Consider the following 27,530-nt stretch of genomic DNA (forward strand, 5'->3'; position numbering starts at 1 on the left):
GTTTGCCTTTATATGATTTCCACAGTGCCAAATCTTGCAGTGTTTCAACACCTCCTGGAGAAGGTTGGCCAATGCATCACCACCACCGCACTCAGAGGCTCAGGGCTGCTCCTCTGTATCACTTACAAAAGCACCAATTACACTTATTACCAACTAAGGGAGTCCACCAAGCCTGCTTTAATTCACAGCATCTTCAGTTTTGCTTCAAACTACATCATTACGAGTGTTTTGTCAACACTTATTTTGGGGGGATATACAAAATTCCACTGTAACCTCAATAAAAAAGTAACGCAACTTGCCAATTAGATGCTGTGCTCAATGCTACGTGCATTGGAGGCACATTTAACCCACAACTGACACAGTGCTGAGATGTGTCATTACAGCCCTGCTGCCCTCCAGGGGTCTCGGCATTCAGAAATAAGGTGGACGAGATGGTAAATGGAATAGAAGCTCTGCTGGACAAGGAAAGCCACAAGGAATGTCTAACAGCCAGAGGACAGGTGGGACAGAAAATCCCAGTCTTTGCAGGAGTATCACTGGAAAGAAAGACATGGGGAAAGTATTTGAAGTTATTAAACTTGAGGAATGCTTGCAACAAAAACAGACGTGGAAACCTAAGAATGAATAATGTTTCTAATGCTGTCATTATAAACTGCCCTCCAGAAGGACCTAAATGTGCTCCAGATCAGCCATGCACATAATATGATGCAGCTCGACTGAAAAAATTTCTCCCTTGAGGCTCCTGGAAAAGAACAGGGAGTTGAAATGCCTGCATTAAATCCACATATAAACTGAATGCTAGCAGCAGCTCCAGACAAGCTCCCCTACAACTCTCCTTACTTTGACTCAAAAAAAAAGAGGTTTGCTACCATTTTAAACCCATATAAAAGCTGTCAAAAAGCACCTTTTCATATGAGTATTTACTCAAAGAAATATGGGATACAGTTTAGAAAAAAGCTTTGATATTTAAAAGCTTAATTGCTTTCCCCTATTTTTCTGTATGCTTCCAAATGTTATTTTTTAATGATGACTGTTGCTATGCAACAGGGCAGAATTTCTAAAATCTATCCATCTGCTGTACAAACGGTGGTTATTAGGATATATTTAACTCTCTCAGCCCATCAAGACAAAGAAGATGGATGGGAATCGGAGGATGATAACCTTCAGACAGTGCATCTCCAAAAAAGCATGCAGAGTGGCCAAAAGGGTCTTTCAGTGCTATAACAAGCCATAGAATCGTGGGATTATTCAGATTGGAAAAGACCTCTGAGATCATGCAGTCTAACCATCCTCCCACCAGCACTGCCCACGTCCCTCAGTGCCACATCTCTACGCTGACCATCTCCATGGACAGTGACCCCACACCTCCCTGTGCAGCTGTGCCAGCACATCACTGCTCCTTCTGAGGAGAAACTCTTCTCATATCCAACCTGCACCTCCTTGGCACAATTGAGGCCATTCCCTCAATACGCTGCAAAGATGAAGTGTAATTACCCTGCTCATAAACATAAATATGAATTCTAAAAAAAGACAGGAAAGCCAGCACAGCTCCAGCTCAAAATGACACCTGAATGTAGAAACAGAATTCCTATCCAGAACTGATCAGCTCTCCTGAGGCTCTGCTACAACGATGCTTATTTAATATGCTTTTAATATGGCTGGTCAGGCAATCACAAATCAAGCTCTAGCATATTAATGAGTTACTGCTCTGGAAGATTCCATCCTTTGGATATGATTGTTCTTTGTAATATCATTTCAGTGGTTCAGAATTTCCCACGTTTAGTTTTCCCCTCTCAGCTCAGACAGGAAGAGCTGCTAGAATCGCTTCATGGAAGTCAAAGGCTCTCCTACATTTTTGATGCTGCAGAAAAATGCTGGCCTAAAAGGATGACAGTGGGCAAACCCATCAGCTCAGCACTTCCTCTGTGTGAGTGGTAAACAAGTGCAGTGATGTCAGGAGGAGCTGGCTGACCCGCTGCTGAACCCTGGGTGTAAAGATGCAGAGTGCCAGATAGCGCCATGCACACACTTGCCCTCACACTTACACACACGTGTGCACACACACACTCACGCCCTCGCAGCACAGGAGGCGTCACAGAGCAATTTGCAAGGGTTGCATGTCATCTGGGGAGATCAGCATGATGCCCATAAAGAGACAAAGCACACATTCACATATAAATACAACACAGACAACAATCTCCAAAGTGCCTGGATTAAAATCCTATAGCCAGCAACACAAAGCACGCTCTACGACACTGCACAATCAGCAGATCTCAAACCCAAAATCAAACATCTCACTGCAGGGCTCCCGTGCTTCCCAAGAGCCTTGGAAATGTTCTGACATCACTTCTGACAGCTCATTGCCCTGCTCTATTACCACTTCGGGAAAGAAGCATTTGTACCAGCTGGATCTCTTTAATATTCTACTTGGAAGCACGACCTCCTTGAGGCAGTAAGCTGAGCGTTGTCCTCACTGCTGTGTTCCTTTAGGAGATAGAGCATAGGCAACTGGAGCTTGCAGTTAAAGTCAAGCTGCTAGAAGCTGATCTCAGGATTTCCCATTCCCTCTCTGAGCTACAGCAGCCAAGTCTCTCCCAGTGCATGTGCTGACCAGAGATTAAGTGTTGTTTACTAGTAGCAAGAAGATTAAAGTGACAGATCTAAGAGAAGCACTAATTTAATCCTCACGTAAAAAATACCTGATCTCCTGTTTTCTGTTATTGGTGATCCCTTCTTCTTAAAGTTGTGCTGGGGGAAGTGCAGGTTGGATATTAGGGACAATTTCTTCTCCAAAAGAGCAGTGATGTGCTGGCACAGCTGCACAGGGAGCAGTGGGGTCACCATCCATGGAGGAGTTCAGTGTGGAGATGTGGCACTGAGGGATGTGGGCACGGTGGGCTGGGTTGGACTGGATGATCATAGTGGTCTTTTCCAACCTGAATGATTCTATGAACACTGCAGTGTCTTTACAACAAGATTTTCCACTCACATGCATTTAAGTCTCATAATATTTGAAGTTTTGCTCCAAGAGTTAAATGGTTATCTAAGAATTTTTGCTTTCATTTGAAATGGTGCAAGTTTTGTTCGCTCCTCAGATATGAAGGAAATCTTGAAAATGTAACTTGGGTATAACCAGTGATTCAAAGGGCAAACAGAACGAACAAACAATTCTAATTGCTTCAAATCTCCTGTTTCTTTTTTTTCCTTTAAGTAATATCTCATGATCTCTTCAGTTCAGACTAGCAATACAGATGAACTTCGCTGCACAGAGAAGCTTCTAGAAGCACTGAATTAAGACTTTGTTCAGCCTCCGCAATTTTCATCTTTGGATACAAGTTGGTACTCACGGAAACTCAGCTTCAGTCCAGCACTGACTGGGAGAGAAGCCAAACCTAAAAGACAAATACTGTCTACCTGTACAACTGCTGCAAATTGGTGTCTGTGTGGGTTGAGAGGAAGAAAACCAACGCAATGGGAAGCCATGCTTGACTGCATTTGACCTATTTTAAAAGGTTGTTCCATTTAGATACAGGATGAAACATAGCAGCCAGGTCATACCAACAACCTTATGTAGGCAAACCTGTGGCTGAAAACATGCCCAGCCATAGGACAATCACAATCTCTCATCTTTCCAGGCATTATTTTTATAGCATCTCAAGTATGTATAGTTTTAAGAGTTGCTTAAGCATACTCAAAGGTGCAACTGCCATTGATTACACACTGAGAGCCACATTTATCTCATGGTCACAGAATGGCCTGGGTTGAAAAGCACCACAGTGCTCATCCAGTTCCAACCCCCTGCTGTGTGCAGGTCACCAACCAGCAGCCCAGGCTGCCCAGAGCCACATCCAGCCTGGCCTTGAATGCCTGCAGGGATGGGGCATCCACAGCCTCCTTGGGCAGCCTGTTCCAGTGCCTCATCACCCTCTGCGTGAAAAAATTCCTCCTCATATCCAACCTAAACCTCCCCTGTCTCAGTTTAAGACCATTCCCCCTTGTCCTATCATTAAACAGTCACATTGGAAAGTTGTAACTGGTTTCAGCAGAGCTTCATTTGTGCTTTCAAACAATACTTTCTTGTCATTAGAGCACTGGCACATTTGGTCAGGCAGTGTTAGACAACAAAAATCTACGTTAATCAAAATAAGTCAGCTCTGTATTCAATAAATTGTAATTAAGGAGGTGGCAACATAAGTGTGGCTGTCCACAAAACCCTTTTGTAATTACACGTAGTTTATGGCTAAACTAACAGGATGAACAATTTAAATTAGTTGCAAGGCCTGCCAAGGTACCCAGCTATTCCCAAGTCTATTAATTAGAATCGGTTTGATCCCCACTGGGATAAAGGTCAAACAACATGTATTTGACCCCTTCCTACTGGCGTCAGTGTTATCAGCAAACACATCTGTCAGTTCCTGGCTCTGACTTATCCAACTCTTCAGCTTGTTGATGTGATGCTTTGAAGAAGGGAATCTGGACCCAGCTAGGAAGATCTCTATAATAATTTCTTCTCTATATGCCTTAAGGTGCTGGAAGGTGGCAATGAGGTCTCCCCAGAGCCTTCTCCAGGCTGAACATCCCCAGCTCCCTCAGCCTGTCTGCATAGCAGAGGTGCTCCAGCCTCTGAGCATCCTCATGGCCTCGTCTAGACCCATGTCTTCAGCTGGACACCCTTCAATTATCACCCCACATGCCCCAACCAGCACAGGTTTCCATAACAAGGTAAAAAAAATAAATCACATCTTTAATTCCTTCTAGGCATTGCAGTCAGAATGCTTAGAAATGTACGCAGGGCTTAAGGTCATTCTTAAAGCAAATTGCTGTGCCAGACTAATTAGACATTAGCTCAATGGCATGTTTAACTCATTTTTAATGCAGTAAAACTATATATGTTGGTGCTTCAGATGGAAACAGTTCTCAGTCAACTTTTTCCTAGCCTGTGCCAGATGCATGACATAAAGGCAACAGAAATACACAGCAGCAAGTTTAAATGTCACTGAAGTGATAGAACAACACAAATAAAATGGGGATGAATCCCTTAAGATAAGCAAGATGAAAATCCTAGCTGAAAAACCACCTGAAATTCAAAAAAGCAGCTTTTGTCCTCAGACCCTACACCTGGACTACAGCTTTCACCACATCAACTCATTTTGAATTTTGCTGCCTCCTTGTCAAGCTTTCCATCTCTGATGGCTCCTACTCACCTTCAAGGCCAATATCCCCGTGTTACTAAAAGCCATTCACTGGTGGCAGAGCTCCTCTTGCCACCTTCACCCCCCACCAGTGGACATTCAACAAGCGTTGTGCTTCCTACTGCACTCTCTACACCTGAAGAGCATCTGAGGCACCATGATGACATTAATCAAGCCTCAGTCTTAAAGCCCTTCCTAGAGATTTCTTACAGCATTGACAGTCCCTTTATTTTGTGGGAATTTCCATTTAGTTGTCTTGACCTCAGCCTTTTAAAAAGTGGTGGATTTTGGTGTAAGATGTGGCCTGGCCTCACTATTTCCACACATCACCACCTTGATGCAAGATGCCAAGCCTGCTGCTCTGTGAGTCCCTCCTCTCATTAACATTATTTACTCTCCCTACAGCCAACAAAAGACAGGTATGCTCTAAACTATAAACAAAACCAGCTCCAGCCAGAATGCTGCTCCTCAGACATCAACAGATCTCATACTGCAAGCTCTGGCCATGCTTGCCAACCAGAGACACTCATTCAGTACACCATCCAAACACTGGCCTTGGCACCAGTACACATAACAGGCCCAGGGCCATCCAAGCAGGGACTTGAAACAAGGGCTCCTCTGCCCATCCTTACCTTCAGTCAACAGGGAAGTGAGCTGCCAGCAGGAAGCCCTTCAGTGCAATTGCTGCCAGTATGCAAGCTTTGTAGAAATGAAGCCTTTCTAGAGGCTGTAAAGCAGCTCCATCTAATCTGTTCTCTCACAGCTCACCACAGATCCTAAATTAATATATTATGGGAAAATGCTCACTCCCCAGTTCTTTTCACATACCTGGTGAGTTATGATGTGCACAAATAGTTCATTAAGTGCTTAAATTTGAACAAGATTAACCTTATTTCCCTTACAAATATGCCCCAAACTGTTTTGCTCCTGTTGTTTTTTCCAAACCAGTACAGCCCCAGTACAGGACACACACGTTCTGCACTGGGTAACATACATCAGAACTGTGTCCATTTCTTTTAACACCGTCATTTTAAAGGCTTCACAATTCCATTCCATCACACTACCTGTCAACAACAACTACACAGCAATTAATCACATGAAAAATCAGTTCCTCTCAGCTCTGAAATTCTGCTATTTCAATCCAGCTCTTTTCTTTCTAGCAGAACACATCTGCTCTGGGATGGGCAGATCAGGTCTATGCATGTCTGCACTCAGAGTGGATTGCAAGATACACCTCAGAAGCTGCTGCTATTCTGCACGCGTTATTTTGAAGTGTGGCTCCTGAATCCTAGGACTCTAAGCATTTTTACATAGTCTTTCTGCAATACTCTCACTCAGCTCAAACTCTCCAATTATAAGCAGCTCTCAAGCACCTGAAGCAGTTCTGTTTGAATTAGTAGAACAGAAGAAAACTGGCTCCAGGCTTCCATGCAGCAGCGCTGTCTTTGCACAGCTCTCATCCCTTCCTCCTCAGACTTCTCATTCCCATCCCAACCTGAGGGAGGACCGCCCACTCCAATAACAAGGGCTCTTTCTAAATGAAGGCACTAAGCTTAGAAAACATTATGCAAGTAATGACAGGAAGACGACTTGAGATTCCAGGAGACGGCTTGTAGCCTGAATGAAGTCATTCGCGCACGAGTATCTTCTAAGCACAAGTTTTCAAGTCAGGCCTTTGGGATCTTTGTTAACTGCCCCATGACAAGCAGTGTCGGTGTGTCTGTGGCATTCTGCAGCTGCCCACCAGGCCGACATCCTGCTAAGAGTACCTTGCAGACTTGCAAACAATTGTCTAGACTGCAGTGCTGACAGAGTGAGGTCATGGCTATCAAGCAGTACATTCCATGCAAGAGTGAAGTTTCCGTTTCTTGTTTTCTTTTTGGTGACACCAGCTCCTTGCCATCTATAAGGGCTTTTGTCTGTCCTGATATTCCAGACTGCTTACCTCATCCACCACTCAAGCATGCAAACCCTTTCAGTCTTCTGCTCTCCCGCAATACAGGAAGCAAATGTTCAGAGAACAGAAGAGGAAAAGGAGAGATCTTTCAGTGCACCTACGAGGTCATTTCTTGCACGGTGATGAACGTGGATAACTCTCAGGAAGGTTAATAGGTAGTTCAACCCTCCTCTGCAGCAGCACCATGCTAACAGAAGGCTGCCCCAATCCATCTGGTGTCTTGGAGACATCCCTTGTCAAAACACCCTTGATTCACCAAAAAAAGCAGACTCATAACAGCTGGAGGAAAAAAAAAAAAAATAGAGCCAATCTAGGAGGGCAAAAATATACATGCTTTGAAAGAACTGAAATAACAGAAATGATCACAAAGAAGCAATAGGAAAGCACTGCTCTAAGATCTCTCATAGTTATGCTGCTGAAGATCCACAATGACCCATCTCCTAACAGGAAAGACTGAAGATACTCTTCCAAAGTCACTGTCAGATAACCTTGAGCACTAAAATACATACTGGAGATGGAAAATGTGTTTCTATCTTATGACTGCAACCTTTGCCAGGTAATTTTATTACATTTTAGTAACTTTTAATAATCCAGTGCACTTAAGAATCAAGTATCTCTTTCCTGGTCAGTCTCAGATTAAATAATCTGCAAACAAACAAAATTACGTGGAAAAGAAAATCAAAACTTAATCACAGGAAAGCATCAAGAACAGGGCTGACAGATCTCTGGCATGGGCACTGTCATTGAAAATGCTGTAGGCAAAGCAAGTGGTGTGAGAAACCCCAACCCCATCAGTGATTGAACCCATTCACCCCTCCATCCCTCTGACTCACATCATTAAGGTCTGTTCCTCCATGCAGGAGGCATTGTTTGACAGGCCTGCACTCCCATTATATTCTTAATGCCATCAAGATATGGAAATGAATTTTTATTTCCATAAGCATTAGATCACAAAGCCATGAAAATCTCCCTCTCCCTTTTCAACAACACCCATATACTCTTCCATTTTGGCTAAGCACAGAACACCAAAGGCCAAGAGCCCCAAGGAACTACCAATGCGTGAGGCAGAGGCAACGCTCTATTGCTCAAATACAGGAGGTGTGCAACTCCTTATTGTCTACCATGGCCAAGTACTTCTTGGAAACTTTTACCCAAAAATAAAAGTGGAGTATGGATCCTCTGACCTCTCAGTGTAGACTTGAACAGGAATGATCTAGTGACTGACGTTCCTCATTGCCTAAGAAAAAAAACCCCTGTGCATAAGAAGCATACTTTATCATTTGAAAAGTCAACTAATGCTGCTATGTCCCCTTTCAGAGTCCAAAGAACAACAAGGTGTTTGCTTGTTCAAGTCATATCTGCGGCACAACGGCTGAGCAATGGAGTTAAAAGAATGGGGGTGGAGAATGGCAATGAGGATGGATGTACATCATCATGCCCAAGAGACTGCTGTTCTGTTGGCTTAAGAACTTCAGCCTCTGTGCTCATCTATCAAGCTGAAAACTCTGTGTTTGTATTCAGCTCAACCCTTTTCTGATTTATTTCTTGCCTACTTCAGAGCTTTAACTGCAAGATCAAAATTCTACACTCAAAAAAGTTGCACATGTGACCATGTTAAATCTTCATGGAATACAACAGTGTCATCTCATGTGAAAATTGTGAAGATGCATCCTATCAGTGCTTAACAAAACCACCTTCTGAAAAGAAAAATAGACCACGAGTGGAAATCCAATCCAGTCTAATTACCAGAGGAGGTTTCATATGCTAACAGGCTCAACTAACTTATCTTTCAGAAGATTCTAATCTCAAAATAATGGTTGTATATCGCCGCCTACCTCCAAAACTCCGCCACTATGTCTGTGTGCGCAGGCGCTGGGATGTGTTTTCAAGATATTCCACACACCCAGGGTTAGAATCTGAACTTATGGCACTGCTTCTGTTCACCTCTGTGCAGCACTGTGCCTGGCCTCAGAAATTGGTGCCTTAATGGATGCTTTTCACCAAACTTTCTTTGGGTGTTGTCAATACGCCGTCCGACAACCAGAATCTGATAATAAATTATTAATTATGATCAATAATTCAAGCTTTGAGTATAATTATACAACAGCTAACTGCATACAAAAGCAAGAAAAAGGTAGAATATTAATTCTCCAAAGTCTTATTGAAAGATGACTTGTTGGCAACTCAATTTTCAGTTCGATTGCCCAATGCAATGCATAAGACCAAAGAGTAGTGTCAAACAGGGGGCTGCATTCTACATGGAGACTGCATGGGATACAGAAAGTCAGCCTGAATACAGAAGGCAGAAAAGGAGTGAAACATCAGAGCAAAGGGAGTAAAACTACCACATCAAGGTAAAACTTTCATTCATGGCATCATGGAATCATTATGGTTGGAGAAGACCTCTGAGATCATCTATTCCAACCATCAACCCATTATAAATGTCATTAACAATGTTGAAGAAAAAGTTAATCCTACTTGAGCATTGCTGGGAAGATGTGCCACCACCAACGGGCCACAGAGGACCACAGCTTGCAGAGTGCTGTGTTTCACTCTCCAGATCACTACGATTTAATTGAAAGCAGAATCTAATTTGAGTTCATCAAAAGCAAAAAGTAAAACACCTCGACGACAGGCATAGAAAACACAAAGAAAGCCACCTCAAAGTTACAAACAATGGCTAGCAACCACACAGCATCTCCTAACGCCATGAGATGAGTACAAAGCTGCCCAAGAATTATTCACTTGTTTAGCCTTTCAGCCTAAGATTCGTAGTGATTGTAGAGAGAGGACATGAAGGTGAATCACAGTCTCTATCAGTTTTCAATAATTGCACCCTCAGCTCTTGAGCTCTTCTTGGCCCTTGGCAGCAAGGGCTGACTACCACTGCTTAGCATCCAGTTGAGGATAAGGAGCCCCTGGGTTAGCTGTAGAAGTGGTAGCACTCCAATGCCACAGCTCAGCATAGCAACCACCCAGGCTAAATAACTGACAAGTGAATCATGGTGTCCTAACAGATAATGGAAATACACTTTCAGCAAGCTGCTTGGGTCCAAAAGTCGATCAACTTGTTTGTTCTGCCTCCATGAGTTGGTAAGTCTCAACATGATATTTAAACACAAGCATGTACAAACATCAAAGTTCAATGCTGACTTTATTTTACGCCTCAAAGTCGTGCACCAGAAACCGCTCTGTGCCACACATGGAAAACTGGAGCACACAGGTGAGGAAGAGACAAAACACTAACCCAAACAACATACATTTTTCTTTAGCTGTCCTCATTCTGTACTTTTCTTCCTTACTCTGTGTTTACTCCCATTCATTCTCTCTCATGGCACAGTATTTATGCAGCTGTCTAATTTCACATGGTTCTTCCCTTCCCCTGCTATCCCCCTAAAGAGGAACAAATATGAAACCTTCAATCTCAAATCCTTGTTTGAGGGCTTCATGCACCCGCAGGTGATGACAATTCTTCAGCTTCTCTCCAAAACTTGGAGACAACCAATCTTTGGGCTGGAAAAATCCTTCACCTCCCCACTTCCCCCCCTCCCCCCATTCCATTACAACCATCCATCTACCAACAACTGACCACATCCCTCAGTGCCACATCTCCTTTCATATGGAGATGCGTTCACATTCCTTCAATACTACCAGGGATGGTGACCCCACACCTCCCTGGGCAGCTGTGCCAGTGCATCACCACTCTTTCTGAGAAGAAATTTTCCCTAATATCCAGCCTGATGCAACTTGAAGCCATCACCTCTGGTCCTATCACTGTTACCTGGGAGAGGAGACCAGCCTCTGCCTCTTGGTCAGTCCTGGCTTTTTGCTTGTTTGTTTTTAACTATCCCTGTCTGATTCACACCTGTACTTATGAAAACAGATTTCAAGGTACACAGCAGTTCCTGATGAGGGAAGGAGGGCAGCAGCTACATCTGCACCTCCAGGCTGCAGTGCAGACACAGCATTCTCCCAGTCCCTCTCCTTTCCTAAAGGAAACATGCAGACTAAAGGAGAGATGCACAGCTCATATTCAGTTGTGCTGCTCCTCCTTGCTGTGGAGGCACAGCCTTTGAGCAGTACTCATCTTACCTCAAACAGGGTCAGCAAAAGGCAGCACAGAAGTGGCTTCAGAAAGCACATGAGATGACTTGGCAAACAGAAAGCCACTGGGGTGAAGCAGAGCTCTTCCCACCCCAAGTCCCAAAGCAGGGCAGGCCCAGGTCATGGAGGTGAGTCCCCCTCCAGCTGCCCCTTCTCCCCTCCAGCCCCATGGTTCGGGCACAGCTCCGGGCCCCACATAGCAGCAGGTGCCCATTCCCACATCCCATCTCACCTTCCTGGCTCCTCGCCTGGCAAATTCCCGGGCCAGTTGGCGGCCGATGCCACGTCCCCCACCTGTCACCAGCACGGTGTCCCCAGACAGGTCCCGTAGTTTGGGTGGCAGCAGAGCACAAACGGCAGCTTTCAGCACCAGGTAAAGCATCTGCATGGGGAGCAGCAGCACAGCGCCCAGCCATTTCCAAACCATCCTCTTGTTCCGGGTGATGGGTGGCAAAACTCTCTTCCAACCCTTCACGAGACCAAGGGAACAGAGATGGAAAGCCAGCACCCTTCATGCACCCGCAGGTGGGTGACGAGTCTTCGGTCCCCCTCCAAAACTTGGGGGCAAGCAATTCTTGGGCTGGAAAAAAAATGGGGAAAAAAAAATAATAATAATTCCTTCTCTTCCTTCCTAAAAAAAAGTGGGGTGGGAGGAAAGCAGTGCAGGAGAGCTCTGCCTCTCAGTCGGTGTCCTCCAGGGTCGTCACATGCAGGTAATGCTGATCCCGTGCCTTTAACTGGAAGACAGTTTTGTAGGAAAACAAAAAGTAAAATTAAAAGTAGCCATCCGTTCCCTCCGTGCCAAAGGCCGACGTGCAAATCCCGTGTCCAAATGGAAGGGTTTTTGGTTGTTTTTTTTTTTTAATACTTGGAAAAAATAAAATAAAGCAGCCTATGTCTCCAAATTGCTGCCTGCAGCGCCTTCCAGGCGGCTCATTTCTATTCTTAGACTCAGGAAATCGCTGAAATGAGACAGAATTGCCAGGACTTTCTATTTAAGAAAGGGTCTATTCAGGGGAAGGTTGTTTTTGTTTTCCTATCTATAAATATCTGCCGGCTCTCCGTCCCGAGCGGCTGCAGGGCTGGGCTGCCCCTCTGCCCCCTCTCCTGGTTCCTCACCCGGCGGATCTGCGATCACAGAGCAGGAATTACGCCGCGCACTCCTTCAGCCCTTACTCATTTCTCCCTATTGCTCTCTCTGCCTATCGCAGCTGCGGCGCTGGGGAGGTTTTATACCCCATTAAGCCTGATTGACAGTTAAAGTGTCGGGGAGATTTCACTACTGTTCCTGTGAGTGGCTGGCTTAGCTCTCCCCTCCCCCGGAGCCCGGTTCCCGTTCTCCGGCTGCCGCCCGCGGTTCGGGGCTGCACCGCACCGCAACCCGCACGGAAGGGAAGCCCTGGCTGCCATAGAGCCGCCTGCCCGGCTGGAACCGGCGTCGGTGGGAAAGCTGCTTGCAGCCCGAGATGGTTGGGCTGAACCCAAGTCGACATCTGTCAGCACCCAGCCGATGGTTTCACGGACAGCTCGTGGGTTTTCCATGCTGGGAGATGCTGGTGTTGCCCATCAGTGGCTGGGCAGTGACAGAGGGAGATGCACTTTTTTGCATCGAGCAGTTTTTTGGAGAAGAGAAGGCTATGGGGAGACGTTGCAGCCTTCCAGTGCTTGAAGGGAGCTTACCAACAGGAGGGAGAGTGACTTTTCGCGTGGTCTGATACGATAGGACAAGGGGGAACAGCTTCAAGCTGTAAGATTTAGGTGAGATGACAGGAAGAAAGTTTTGACTTTGAGGTCTTGGCACTGCTGCCCAGTGAGGTTGTGGGTGCCCCATCCTTGGAGACATTCAAGGTGGTGCTGGATGGGCAGCCTGAGCCGGTGGCTGGCAGCTCTGCCCATGGCAGGAGGTTGGATCTGGATGGTCTTTAAGGTCCCCTCCAACATAAGTCACACTGTGATTCTGTGATGATTTCTCACTCCTTTTCCAAGACTTTTGTCCAGACACAAGAGCACAGTTGCAACACAAGGTCTCTGTAGCACTTTATGTTGTAACAGGAGAAAGGGCAGAAATGTTGCAATTAGGTCCCTGAGTTGTTTGTTTGCACTGTTAAGCGTGAGGTGTGTACGTTGCATACTGAGGAGGGTCTAAATGCACATTTCACACCATGGCTTTGGCTGGAGGGAACCTTAAAGACCATCCAGTTCCAACCTCTGCCATGAGCTGGTTGCCCCCCACCAGATCAGCCCATCCATGGCCTTGGGCACCTCCAGGGATGGGGCATTCATCACTTCTCCAGGCAGCAGTGCCAGAGCCTCTCCACCTTTGAACTCAGGGCTGCTCACCCCACATTACCAATTGTGGCAGCACCATCATAATCTTTAATTTAAAGTTTACAGGATGCCAGAAGATCCTCAGCGATGTCAACTTCACACTGCTGGTTCAGTCAGGCTGGTTTTGATGAGTGTGCTGCTAATAAGAGCGTGCCAAAATGAAGCCAACCCCAGAGGTGAATTCTCAATCTATATCCACTATCCTGGGAAGCCATCTAGTGGTAAAAACTAGAATTACTGAAAAATCATGGAATGGTTGGAGTTAGAAGGGACCATCAGGTCCAACCCTGCACTGAGCAGGGACACCCACAGCTCCATCAGTGCTCACAGCCCCATTCCCTGACCTTGGGTGCCTGCACCTCCTCTCTGGGCACTCTGTGCAGTGCCTCACCACCCTCACTGTAAAAAACTTCATATATCTCATCTAAACCTTCTTTCAGCTGGAAACCATTCCCCCTTGTTCTATCACAACAGAGTCTACTAAAGGCTCTGTCTCCTTCTTCCTTATAGCCCTTCTTCAGACACTGAGAGGATCCAAATGACAAAACTGAAGGACGTTCTCAAGCTTAATTTCCCCTACTGTTTACTAAACAACCACTGCAATGGAAGTGCACGAGTCTAAAAGCATCCACACACAGGCAGTGAAGTTACATTACACAGCCAATAGCAGTGAGCTAGGGAGCCAAATCCCTTTGAAAATAAACCTGATTTTATGCTTCATTATCAAGCACGTTCTTGAAACCACAGCTCAAAGCAGCCATTTGGTTCAAGGGTTATTTGGTGGCAAAAATAAGGACTGGATTTTTGATGCCTCCCACATTCAAACTTGTATCACGTATGGTTCTGTCAAGACTGAATGTGAACAATATCCAAATCCCTTCAACCTCAGCACCGTTAAAACTTCCACAAAGGTTTCCAGAAAAAGTAAGATTAAAAGAGAAGCTTGCAGAGTTCTCACCTTTAAATGCCAGTTTTCCTTTCATGAAGTAAGTCAAACGATGGTCACAACCTTGTCATACGGGACCAGGAGAGGGGCTTCTAGGGAGAAGAAGTTGAGCCATTGCAACTGCAGTCTGCAGAGCTTGTTCAAAACCAGGTATCCCCTAACATAGCTGCATCTGAAATAACCAGAGCTGTGAGAATTTCCATGGCTGCTTGGCAGCACTGAGCACTTCTGTGTGTTTTTACAGTTAGAAATGGAGCTGGGGGAGGCACCTGGCATTACAGCTTTCCTCTCAGTCCAGAAACTCTGAAGGGGAGAGAGAAATTACACAGAGAGCCCAGTGTCTGGCTTAAACAGGAATGACTCAGTGTCTGGACTGGTAACAAATATAACAACTTTTGGTATAGAAATAAAGAGCAGTGTTAAAAACAAAGGGATATGAAGTTCAAGCAAGGCTGGTTTTTTGATTCTTTGAAACATTCACAAGTCCTCTAATGCTGGTGGAACTAGTCCTGTGAGTATTTATCTGCTCCCCCATTAAACAATATTCTGAAATGTATTAAAAATGGCTGCTTGGTTTTTGGTTTTTTTTTTTTTCCATTCATTATGGATGAATGTTGTGCAAACAGGCAGCTGGAGCCAAAAGACACAGCTACATACTTAAAATGAAGTATTTTTATTTTCCTAACATCACCTTCAGATTTCAGTGGATGTATGAACTCTTTCACTATTTTACTGCTTTGCTTTGCATTCACCTCGAAGCAGTTGCAACCAGAAGCTCACACACTGTGCAACAAGAGCAAGAAATAGAGGTAATACAGCAAAACTGGAGTTAGTGCTTCTTGTCTGCAATAAACCTGGTGAAATTCATGCAACTCATTTTGAAATTCACCTGACTGAAGTGAAAAATCAGATAGCTTTAAATGCTGCATGTACTGCATTCTGCATGGACTGAGATTTGTCCTCTTGAATTGCAGTTGCATTCTGGAAAGTGGCAAAAGAGTATTCTGGGATTTCACCTCATTACTGCCTGGTAACCATGGCACGCTGTTTGGCATGAGATCTTTTTCAGACCATCTCCTCAACAAACCCAATGTGTGCCTCTGTTTAAAAAGCTCATCTCTTTTTAGTGAAACCCAAACCACGCTTTCATTTAGGTTTGGTCACTCTAATTGCTTTCAGTCAACGTCTTGGTACATACCTTGGTTGGTGAAAATGAGGGTCTGTCACATCACAGCAGTTGTTCCTGATGATCTCCTCCATGCTCCTACTCAGAAGTCCTTCCCCATTGCACTGCAGCTTTCCATAGGCAGGCCTGTTAACAGTGCAGAATTGCATCAATTGCTGACACCATCACTTAGTGCCAGAATGAACGCTGCATTTCAGATAGCTGCACAGCACTGAACCATTTGTTCCATGAGCATTCACCCCCAACAATGTACAAACTGCAAAACCCCACAATCACTTGGGTTGAGCCATTTTCATGGCATTTTAAACGAAGTTTGGTTCCATTTTGCACAAGAAGGCAGTCGTGCTGCACATCTCAGTGGTCACTCACTTTGTTTCTACTTCTGTTTGTCAGTGTTCGGGTTTGTGCTTCTGAACAGAAGCGTTGGGCTGTAATGCACTTTGATGAATCTACTGTGAATGATTAGGCTTAAATTTAGAATGACTCATTCCTGGGACCATGGCTCGAAAGATGCATTCATGGCAACCCAGCCCATGGCAGGGGTTGGAACTGGATGGGTTTTAAGGTCCAAACCACTAAACCACTCTATGATTTTATGTTTTCTGAATATTTAACCATGAGTGCCTAACTGCAACAGCACCAGCTTAAAGCTAAACCTGCAGTTCATACTTAGATAAGCTAGTTTAAAGGCAGGTTAGCAGCCTACAATAATTGAGACACAGCAATGTGTGCTAGCATGCCAGCAGAGAGTCATAGGAACATACTTTTCCTTACTTCCCTGTTCCTGAAGGAATAAAAAGCAGTGAAAAAGCAGCTTTTACCTGCGCACTTCCATAAAGAAAGGTCCATTTTTTGCAGAACAGACTTTTCTGGTTCTATAAAGAGGCCCAGGGAAGCCTTAAATATGGACATGTCTTAAACATAGAAAATCTGCAATACTAAAGTGTCCAGTAGTACCAATTTTTTACACCAATGCAGGTTCTTAACCATGGACAATCCATCACAGGCAGAGATTAAAACTAAGCCTCTTTTTAAAAATGAAACTCCTTGGCCAAGACGATCTGGTTTTTGTTATATGAAGTACTGCTGTCAGATTTGGATAAAGCAAGAGCTGTATTTTTGTGCTTCTTGATTTCATTCTTCCCTTGAGTTCACATTTTCCATTTGAAATGTGTCCCAGTGGTCCTATGATTTCACACTGTCCTTCTATATGCTATTAAGTATTAAAAGTCTGATATTGTTGCATTGTAAGTGGAATTTTGCCATGGACTAAGCTCACAGGGACCAGGTTTCTGTTCAGCTTCCAGCCTTGACAGAAAGCAGTCTGTGTCCTGCCTTGTGTGAAAACCTACATTTGGAAATCTGCTTTCCCAGGGTCTCACAGCAAATCAGCATTATGAATAGAGATACAGCAAACCCTCTACTGAGTGAGCACAAGTTCCAGATAGAACAGAAGAACCGCAGACTCACTCACTATGGTTGGAAAAGACCTCTAATCACCAAGTCCAACTGTCCACCTACCACGAGTACTGACCACAAAACCATGCCCCTAATAGAGCCATAGAATCATTAAGGTTGGAAAAGACTTCTAAGATCATCTAGATGATACGGCCTTTCTAAATCCAGTATGCGTAAAAACTTCATAAGAAGAACATTCAAAGTGCTTGTTGGTACTACCAGGAATTCAGAAAAAGGCATGCAACATCAAGGATGTGCTATTTCTTTCAATTGCTTAATTGTCTTTTTGCATATTAGATTTTATAATTTGTAATAACTGCCTGTCTTTTTTCTCACCTTGGTTTAATTAGAAGCCAAAACCATCTCAGCCTATTAAGCTTGTGTCCTCATATTGAAAGAGAGAACAGGGAGAAACACCACATGTTGGCAGGAATCACAGAATCATCAAAGAATCATAGAATGGCTTAGGTTGGAGGGGATTCTAAAGATCATCCAGCTCCAAACTCCTGTCATGGGCTGGCTGACCCCTACAAGAGGCTGCCCCGATGTCCAGGAATGGAGTGGCTGTGCAGTGTTAAACTGATTAACTCATCTAACGTTTTGTTTTGTACATTTGCCTCACCTTTACATCACTCAGAACTTGCCAGACCCTCTCATTAATCCCTCAGTCCTGACAAAACCTCTAACACACAAGAACTGGTGAAGAATTAAGCCCTTAAGGCAATTAAAATTAGAGAAGGAGTTTATTGTTTCAAGAGTCTGAAGTGAAATCTGACTAAACCAATGTGAAATGGATTCGGACAAAAACTGAACAGTAGGTTTATTCTTGAAAAATTTTGCACTGGAAGCTTGTAAACTAGCTAAGGGATAAGTTTGTAGATGAAATCTTCTCTGAGCCCTTACGAACAATGCCTTCTTTAAACACTCTCATTAAAAGTGGTTATGATTTCTTTCCAAAGCCAGTGGTTCAGTAGAACATATGAAGAAGAAAATAATCATCAATGGAAAATGCTTTTGGTTGGAAGGGAGAATGGATCAGCTTTAGGAATATAGGGAAGTAAGATCAAGTTACAAATCAAATGACGGGAAAATAAGATCTCTAGAGAGATACAGCTGGGCTTAAGGCAAAAGGCACAGAGAGATGACACTGTGTTCATTCAGACATTCAGAATCATAGAATCATAGAATGGCTTGGGTTGGAAGGGACCCCAAGGATCATCAAGTTCCAGCCCCACTGCTACAGGATCCCAACCTCCAGATCTGGTATTAGACCAGGCTGCCCAGGGCTCCATCCAACCTGGCTTTGAACACCTCCAAGGACAGGGCATCCACAGCCTCTGTGGGCAGCTGTTCCAGCACCTCACCACTCTCTCTGACAAACTTCCCCCTGACATCTAATCTGAACCTTCCCTCCTTGAGCTTAACCCACTAAACTTTTCGTAGAATCATACAATGGCTTAGGTTGGAGGTGACCTTAAAGATCACCTACTTCCAATCCCCTGCCATGGGCAGGGCTGCCCACCACTAGATCAGTGATGATGATTTCTACAAGGATTAGCTGGATTCTTTAATAACTCATCTGAAAGTTTCGAGCACTGTACCCACTGTTAGCAGAAAGCCAATCTGCCCATCCTTGCTGAATCACTGCCATTACACCCTCAAATTGGTATCACTAACAGCAGTTTTGGAAGTGGACATGGGAACAAATGATACATGAGGTAAACAACCAAGGGCTTCCAAAGGCCAGCTAACCCTTATAGGGCCTTCTGCATTCTTATGAATGTCCATGTGCACCAATGCCAGATATCATAAGGATAGGATTAGCTGAATCTCTGGAGGAAGAAACATCAGTTATAACCATAGCATGCACTGATCCAGTTATTTGCTAGCAGCTGACCTGTAGAATAAACCAACAGAGATGCTTTTACAGAACAACCATCTCTGTCCTCCAATTAAACATTGTCCAACACCATTTGATAAAAAATAATTCCCCCAAAGCAACCAGTCCCAAAGTCCGTGAATAACTCTTTGTAGGATGCCCACTACTCCTCCAGTCTCTCTAATGGTTGGCTGCTGCACTGAAAGTCCTGGTACAGAACTTAGAAGCTATTAATTTTAGTGCAGATTAGTTACATTCATTACATATTACCCAGAAATTAATTTTTGCTTTAGTTTATGGCTTTATGTGTCTGTTTAAATCATTAAAACTGACATATCTCCACAGGTCTGGATGGGTGGAGGGGCTAAGTGGGTGGAAGGGCTAAGTCAAGTGTGCTACACCTCACAGTGATGGAAGGGATCAATGAATCCACAGCTTAGTCAAGTAACTTGGGTTAGTTTTGGAAGGATGCGCACTGTGATCACGTTCCAGGCCTGCTGAGTTAAGCTGAGAATTCTGTTATGACTTTCTTATATGGATTTCTTATGCTTAACACCTTTATTTTATTTTATGTTGAGGATTTTGAACCGCATACTTTGAATAGCTGTGCTTGTTGGATTCCACTAGGGTTAAATTAGACCTATTCACATAAGAATCCAGTCTAGTCACCCTTATCATCCAGTAGTTTCTCTCTTATGACTCAATCTGTTTACCCTCAGTTCACATAGCTGAAGATTTCTTCAACCTATTGACTTATTCACATAAAGATTTATCCCTACTTCCTTTAAGTAGAGACATACATTGTGTAAACGAGTTTTTTCTAGGTAGCTGTATTTCATCTTCTTTCATAGGCATAAGAACAGCTAGAAATGACTGACTTTTTTAGTCAAGAACCCAAACTCTGAAGGAATACCACCATAGAAGTTTCTGTGCCCTAGAGGTCTCCAAGAGCTCCTCTAGGGAACCCTAGTACTGCTAGAGCTTCTAGCTCTCCTAGAGTTCTCCTCAATGTGTTCTAGGATGTCCTGGAGCCTTCCTTGTGTGCCTAGAAGCCCCCCAGAGTACTTGAGAGCACCCTACAAGACTCCTGGAGCTGTCCAGTGTGCTCTAGGATGTAATAGAGGTTCCCCAGTATGCTCTAGAGGTCTCCGAGGACAGCCCCGTGTACTCAAGAGCACCCTAAAGTACTCCCAGAGCTTCTTGGTCTGCTCTACAATGCCTCATAATGGCAGTGAGTGAACAAATAAAGAAACAGGTGATTCAGACCCATAAATCAGAATACAACTAAACCAGATGAAAACTGAAGTCCATTTGCAATTTGGGAATACGCAGAGTAGTGACGTATCTTGATGTACTGCAGGCATTACTTTGGCCATGCTAAATAAAGCTGTAATAGCTGGCACTGCTGGATGTTTGCACGTTGCTAGCATCCGGCGGCCTGATCTGTAGGTGGAGGGTGGAGGAAGTTTGATATGCAAATGACTTCTCTGTTGGGTCAATCTGGAGGATATAAATATTGACAGAATTGTATCAAACAGTTCACTACAAAATCACCCTCTACAAAGAAAAATGGAATTATTTTACGGTCTGACATTAATAGCAGGAATTCTACTTGCTTTTTTATTACCGGTTTTAATTGAAGCCTCTTATCATTCCTTCAAGGCAAAAATTCCTCCTGAAGTTGACCAGCCATCAAAGCTCAGCTTCTATAATTGGCTTTTTACTATGGTTGAAATTCTGGTGAGTTTATCGTGCTCTGCGATATTGTGATTTTCAGGAAAGGGAAAATGTGAGTAGAACTATGAACATAGCATTTAAATATTGCAGCTGTGTGTAATGGGAATCGTATGGTGATGCAAGTTTGGTATTTTAATACTGTCCATAAAAGCTGCCTACATGAGGTGACATCTTTTAAATGCTGAGATTTGTATATTTACACTGCAACTGTAACTTGATTGCCTTTTGTGATGAAATGATTGGTCCAGTGAAAAACAGAAGGGCTGAAGACCTGATAAATGAACCTTCTGTATCCCAGGGCACTCTGGTCTATTTGAGGTAATTTCCTAAATTTTTATCTATCTGTAGTAATTGTCGTACTCATGATTCTGTTGTTATTTCTGCAGTGACTAAACTGCTGTGTCTTAATGAGTTAATACAGAATCATGTATACTGGAGGTAATCTAATCACAGGATCATAGAATCCCTAGAGTTGGAAGAGACCCTAAAGGCCATCTGGTCCAACCCCCTGCTATGAGCAGGGACACCCACAGCTCCATCAGATGCTCAGAGCCCCATTCCGTGTCCTTGGGTGTCTGCAAGGATGGAGCACCACTACCTCTCTGGGCAACCTGTGCCAGTGCCTCACTGTAAAAGACTTTTTCCTTAAATCCAACCTAAATCTCCCTTCTTTAGTTGGAAACCATTTCCTTTCAACACAGATACTGCTGAAGAGTCTGTCCCCTCGTTTCTTACTGTCCCTTTAGATACCAGTAGGCAGCTCTCAGCTCTCCGCAGAGCCTTCCCATCTCCAGGCTGCACAGCCCCCAGCTCTCAGCCTGCCCTTGTAGGAGAGGTGTTCCATACCTGAATCATTTTTGCGGCCCTAATCTAACCTCCTGATCAAAGAAAGTTCAGTCACAAGAGCTGTTATGCTTCTTATTTATTTACTTGTAAACTAGACTGTGCTATATGTGCTGCCAGCAGAGTAAGAAACAGCTCTTGCCAAAGACATTTTCAAAAAATACAAGACAAGATCGGACTAAGCCTTATCACATTTGGCAGATATCATTATGCCTGGACTTGATTTATGGTCAGACGTGGTGATCTTACAGGTCTCTTCCAACCTAAAATCTTCCAACCTTCCATGATTCTGTATCAAATGGAAGTCTGTAGGAAAAAGAGTGATTTCATGATTTCATTATTGTTTGTAAGGGGTTCATCTCAAGCAGCAGTGTTCTGTCATTCTCAAATTATATGTAATGTTCAGTAATCCTGAAAAGTCACTTTGGGTGATACAAAGACTTACATGGGTTGCTTAAACCTACATGCTTTCACCAAACCAGGTCTCTCATCCTCCAATGGCTTATGCCATGTGTACCTATCTACACTGCCTGGTGTGAAGGAAGAGTTGCTGTCCTTACATATTTCCGACTGCTCCTCATGTTAAGCTATATATTAACATAATACAATTAAATGACTGAATGTTATTAGGTCCTCTATGTTTCCGTACTTGGTTTGATGAAAGGATTCTTTCAGATGACTCTTTTTTCTGAAGCTGGTTTCAGCTGGGACAGGGTTGATTTTCTTCACAGTGTCTGGTATGATGCTATGCTTTGGCTTTAGAAGAACAATGTTAACAGCACGTCAGTGTTTTAGCTGTTACTGAGCAGTGCTGCACAGAGCCAAGGATGTTTCAGTTTTTCAGCTTCTCATACTGTCCTGCCAGTGAGGCAGCTGGGGGTCCCATGTAGCTGGGAGGGGACAGAACCAGAGAAGCTGCCCCAAATCGGCCAAAGGGGTTTTCCATACCCGATGATATAGTGAGAAAAGCTATAAAACTGAAGGGAGCTGACCTGGGGGGCAGCTGTTGTTTGGGTTCTGTCTGGGCATCGGTCAACGTGTGGTGAGGAACTGCTTTGTGCATCCCTTGTCCCACTCCTGCTGTCCTTTGAAGGCCACTAACTCTGACCCATTTGGCAGGCAGTCGTGCCAATGTGTGAGTTGCTTCACTATGCAACAACTGGGTTATAATGTAAAGCTTAACTTTGCTCCACATTGGGAAAGAAACTCACTAATCTGTATGATGAAAGCTTATTCAAAGTTTACACTGTTATTCTCAATTATTCCTCAAACCACCCATTTCGATATATTTTACTCTCCCACTTTCTAGAGAAAAGTTGGGAAAAAAAAGGCTTCCAGATAAAGAAGGCACCAGATAAAGTTTAGATCAGATAGCAGGAAGAACTGCATCACAGAACGGGTGGTTGGGCATTGGAATGGGCTGCCCAGGGAGGTGCTGGGGTCCCTGGAGGTAATGAGGAGCAGTGTGGATGTGGCACTAACACACATGGGTTAGTGATTGACCTGGTGTGGTTTCTTACAAAGCACACAGTGCTTTGTGCATTGTGCATGTGCAGTGAGAATATCCTGCTAATTCTGATGAATGTTGCTGTTGTTGTGCCAGTGTCATCTCCTTCTGTGCTCCCTGCCATGTATGTTGCAAGGAAGGCCTCTTTTTTATTGTAGCATAGCACAGTCTTCTGCCTTTTTGTTGAACTTATTTGAGGCACCCCTTAGATGGATCAGCAGTTAAGCACCTACTGGAACAGAGGTGTCACACATATGATGCTCCAGCTGCTCCTGTGTACGTGCTTTCTTGAAGAAACTAATGAAAATCTCAAAGAGAAAAGATGGGAGAAAGCCTACCAGCTCACAACATAGCTTCTGTGTTAATCCATTCCTACAGATCTGCATTCAGATCTGTGCATATCACACTGTGATAGAAAGCTCTGATAATTATTTTGGTTGGCAAAGCATAATGCTTCAAGATGAGTAAGAGAGAGTGACTGTCAAAAGGACTCTCCAAGTCCATGATGGACAAACTGAGTGTTCTTTCCTATTTCATATGTGATTTCTTACTTAGTTGAAAAGTAAAAATCTGGTCATTGTGTGATGTTCAATGTACAGAGAAGCCTGTGGCAGAATCTAGGCATTTGAGCAAACAGTTTTTCAAATTACTGCATGCTGGTTTGGGTTCTCCTTTTCTTATACAAACACACATTTTAGAACCTGGCTTACATGATATGTTCACCTGCTAATACAATCATAGATACCTAGAAATAGCCATACCTCCTCTATTTTGAGTGGACTGCTACTGTTTCTGAAGTATTTTGTAATTATTGATCAAGAAAAAGTTTTTCAGTGCAAAATTGAATAACATACCAAATTCCCCATTCTTCTTTATGGCAGTTCTTTTCCTTAAAATTGAAGATGTGTCTGTGATGCCAGGAGCTCCTAGGATAAGGAAAAGAAAGAGGATATTTACACAGAATGTTCTGATACCACGTTTATCATATATATTGTTAATATTTGCCACTTGAAGGCTCTGCTAAAAAAACACGGGGATGTTAGAAAGTGCAGGTGAGATTAAATAAACACAGAGCAGCAATGTGTTAACTTCAACATCCCAACATTGTCACTTCAACAAAAAACAAAGAAAAAGCAGAAGTCAGAAACATTAGGTTACAAAAGCACAGTGGCCATTAGTTGATGAGGCATTGATACAGTACATACATGCCTAATTCTGCTGCTCAGAACAGAACAACACAATTTGCAAATTGCTTGTTATGATTACCATCATTCCGTTTGTAATTAAGTCATCATTTAATAGGAAAAGAAGTATTGTGCTAGGGCAGGAAATGCATCACTTAGAAACCATTCTCAAAATAAAGGGGGATTCCAGTGTGATCCTCAGGTTATCTATCTCAATTATCAGTAATTGAATGCCTTTGGATAAGAAGACATTTTACTTAAACATACTTTGTTTTCCCTGCTGGATTTAAGAAACTGAAGAGCCATTTCCTGAATCCCTGTGGGATCTCGATAAAGGTTTCACAGATGGAGGAGATAAGGCTCAGACCATTCTCACCAAGGTCTTTGGAGCAGCATTTCATTACTGATTACAAGCATCACTGACTTTCTAAAACCTTGTTGTCACTGATCCTGTGGCTGGAGGTGATCAAAGACCACTCAGTTACTGTCATGGCTGGGACATTTTTATCTCACCTTACCTTCAGTCCTTCAGCTGAGCCATCTGGAGTGGACAGTCTCCCTCTACAATAAATGGTGATGAGCAGCCATTTCCAGAGCATAGCTTATATGCCTGAAGTTGGAACTGTCCTCTAGAGATGTCTTTCTCTTCATAGACAAGAAAAGGAGGCTTAGACCTCATGACACCTACACTGCATACCTACACAAATTGCTGACGTGTGGTAAAACTAGATTACAGAAATAAGAAGGGATTTAAAGGGGACATTCAGGGGAAGGAGTATTGCAACGTTCTTCTGAAAACAACATTATCTGAAAACAACATAAACCACAAAGATGTACATTTCCATTTCACAACTGAAATCACCGAGCTTTTTTAATGAAAATCCTGTACAGTAGCAAACACCCAATGCAATTCTCCTAAATATAACACAGAGAAAGGCTGCTTCTGGCCTTCTGTGGTCCCAACAGAGTGGAAGGGCTTGGATTTTCTATTGTAATTTCTTATTTTTTCTGTTATATCCAGGCAAATAAGTCAGCAAGTTTGGGTATCTGCAAGAAGCACGTACTTATCAGGATGTTTTCTAACGGACTGAGGGCATGGAGGGCTTCAGAGCTCCTCATAAAGGATCTGCACTTTGGTGAGGTGCCAGTGAGGATCTACCTCCCAAGATCACCATCTGCCAGCAAACGGAGGGGAGTCGTCTTGTTCCATGGAGGATGTGGGATGTACGGAAGCATAAGTAAGGAACTGAAAGAGAAAATGTGATTTTTATCATTATTTTTTACACACGCTCATTAATGATATATTTTTAAAAATTATTTTGAGCCTAAGAAGTGACAGAGGCTTAGCTTGGGCAACCGAGAGACATAACACGATGCTTGATTTTACTTTTTCAGTTCTTTAATCTGCCCTCGTTGAATATCTAAATTATTCTTGGGAGGATAGAGCCCTATTTATGGCATTTATATCCCTTACAACAAGTGGTGCTGCTAAATGAATGCATCTGTTTTGGTCTGAAAACGTGACAGAAGTTATTAACTACTGCATTCCTCCATTGGATCCCTTCCCCAGTGGCATACAGCTCCTGTGTGCCCCAGGTCCTTTAATTAGCTTGACTTTTTTCAGTTTAGTTGATTAGAGAAAGCAGATAATTGCAAACTTAATCAAAGAAGCTCCAAAAGATACAAACACATATTAAAAGGTGTTAGGATTCTGAAATTTAAGGTGGAATGTATTACTGAGCAAATGGCAACAAGCCAAGTCTTTTAAATGTAATAAAAACTGAACTAAAGTAGAAGAAAAACCCAGCGTATCTTTAAATACATTGTAAGAGGCATAATCCTGCCCACTAACTTACAGTGGAATGGTTTTATAACTCGTTAATGAGACAGTCATGTGGTCATCTCTGCACACCTCAACTGAGGTGTTACGCCACCAAGAAAGAAGGGAGGATATTGCTGCAAGTACTCAAAGATATTAACTGCATTCATGTTTGTTCTTCAGAAAGCCATGAAAGAATATGCCAGCACATAGCCAAAAAGTCTGATTCCGTGGTGGTGTCAGTCGGGTAAGTTGAGCTTGAAAAAACTGAGCTCTAGGAAAGTCTGTCCTTACACAGACATGTGCAAGCCAGCATGTGCATGACAACAAATACTGACTTGGGTTTATCAATAGCAAAAGCAATTATTAGGATGTTTAACTTTTTAATCCATAGATTTAATTAAGTAGAAAGTAGAAACAGTGCACTTCAGCCAACAGAGGAGGGTTAACAGGCATAGCTTGGAGAAGAGAAGGCTCTGGGAAGACCTCGTAATGGCCTTCCAATACTTGAAGGGAGCATATAAACAGGAGGGAACAGCTGTTTATGAGGGTGGATAGTGATAGGACAAGGGGAAATGGTCTTAAATTGACACAGGGAGGTTTAGGTTGGATATTAGGAAGAAGTTTTTCACCCAGAGGGTGGTGAGGCACTGGCACAGGTTGCCCAAGGAGGCTGTGGATGCCCCATCCCTGCAGGCATTCAAGGCCAGGCTGGATGTGGCTCTGGGCAGCCTGGGCTGCTGGTTGGTGACCTGCACACAGCAGGGGGTTGGAACTGGATGAGCATTGTGCTCCTTTGCAACCCAGGCCATTCTGTGATTCTATGAACAGAGAAAGCCTGCATTGCTGCCTCAGTTGCATTTCTCTTTTTTCACTCAACTAATATTCTCCAGAAAGATCACAAATGCAGAGAATGAAGAGCCATGGCCATGGAGGTGCATCTTGTTCTTATTCACTTTGACCTGACTTTCTTTCATCTAAGAAAGTACGTTGTTGGTTAAGAACTAAACAAAGAGAGTCTTATGTTGTCATCACTCCCCTGTAATCCATTTGTCCCAGTTAACAAAATAAATGAAATAATTGTCTGCAGGAAGCTATTTCATCACCACTGTACATTTACTGCATGGTATTTTATAACACAGTGTCATTATATTACTGTTATTATATTAAAGAGTAATAATAACACACAAAACCTCACTCATATATAATAATAAAATACCGGCAATGTGATGATATAAAATATAATGGTAAAGGTAATGATCAGTGTCCTCAGGATCCAAGAATCAGCTGGACCTTTGGGTATGCAGGATGTACATCCACGGTACCCACAGTCAGTGCAAAGGGGAGAACCGATGTCGTTTAGCTGGACTTGAGCAAAGCCTCTGACATG

General features: G+C 43.4%; 2 protein-coding genes and 1 long non-coding RNA gene across 14 annotated transcripts in view; 1 reads left to right on the plus strand and 2 right to left on the minus strand.

Moving 5' to 3' along the window:
• Nucleotides 1-12,468, minus strand: part of DHRS3 (dehydrogenase/reductase 3) — a 27,109-nt gene extending 14,641 nt beyond the window's left edge. The window contains exons 1-2 of one of the 3 annotated variants that reach the window (XM_042831303.1): nucleotides 12,373-12,463; nucleotides 11,486-11,833 (exon numbers count right to left, since the gene is read on the minus strand). In XM_042831303.1, the coding sequence (XP_042687237.1) occupies nucleotides 11,486-11,680 (195 nt within the window). In that variant the 5' untranslated portion in view covers nucleotides 11,681-11,833; nucleotides 12,373-12,463. Of the gene's footprint in view, nucleotides 1-11,241; nucleotides 11,331-11,485 lie in introns of those variants that run through there. The other 2 variants (XM_042831302.1, XM_042831304.1) reach the window with 2 other exon arrangements.
• The window catches only part of LOC122167063 (arylacetamide deacetylase-like 3), a 19,347-nt gene continuing 2,124 nt past the window's right edge, over nucleotides 10,308-27,530 (plus strand). Inside the window, exons 1-5 of one of the 9 annotated variants that reach the window (XM_042831292.1) lie at nucleotides 10,321-10,372; nucleotides 13,641-13,757; nucleotides 20,713-20,790; nucleotides 25,343-25,559; nucleotides 26,324-26,387. In XM_042831292.1, the coding sequence (XP_042687226.1) occupies nucleotides 13,740-13,757; nucleotides 20,713-20,790; nucleotides 25,343-25,559; nucleotides 26,324-26,387 (377 nt within the window). In that variant the 5' untranslated portion in view covers nucleotides 10,321-10,372; nucleotides 13,641-13,739. Of the gene's footprint in view, nucleotides 10,373-10,581; nucleotides 10,609-10,869; nucleotides 11,779-13,640; nucleotides 13,758-20,712; nucleotides 20,791-25,342; nucleotides 25,560-26,323; nucleotides 26,388-27,530 lie in introns of those variants that run through there. The other 8 variants (XM_042831290.1, XM_042831291.1, XM_042831289.1 and 5 more) reach the window with 8 other exon arrangements.
• On the minus strand, nucleotides 14,540-25,562 carry LOC122167074. Of its 2 annotated transcripts, none has more exons than XR_006170946.1 (4): nucleotides 25,386-25,562; nucleotides 23,992-24,063; nucleotides 15,726-15,839; nucleotides 14,540-14,619 (listed from the first exon to the last, which is right to left on the minus strand). It is a non-coding gene; the product is annotated as an uncharacterized LOC122167074 (long non-coding RNA). The 2 variants fall into 2 exon arrangements; XR_006170945.1 differs by having other exon boundaries at nucleotides 14,546-14,699.

The sequence above is a fragment of the Centrocercus urophasianus genome, unplaced genomic scaffold, assembly GCF_019232065.1.
Source record: "Centrocercus urophasianus isolate 14NV4802_14NV808 unplaced genomic scaffold, USGS_Curo_1.0 seq_36, whole genome shotgun sequence".
Taxonomy (NCBI): domain Eukaryota; kingdom Metazoa; phylum Chordata; class Aves; order Galliformes; family Phasianidae; genus Centrocercus; species Centrocercus urophasianus.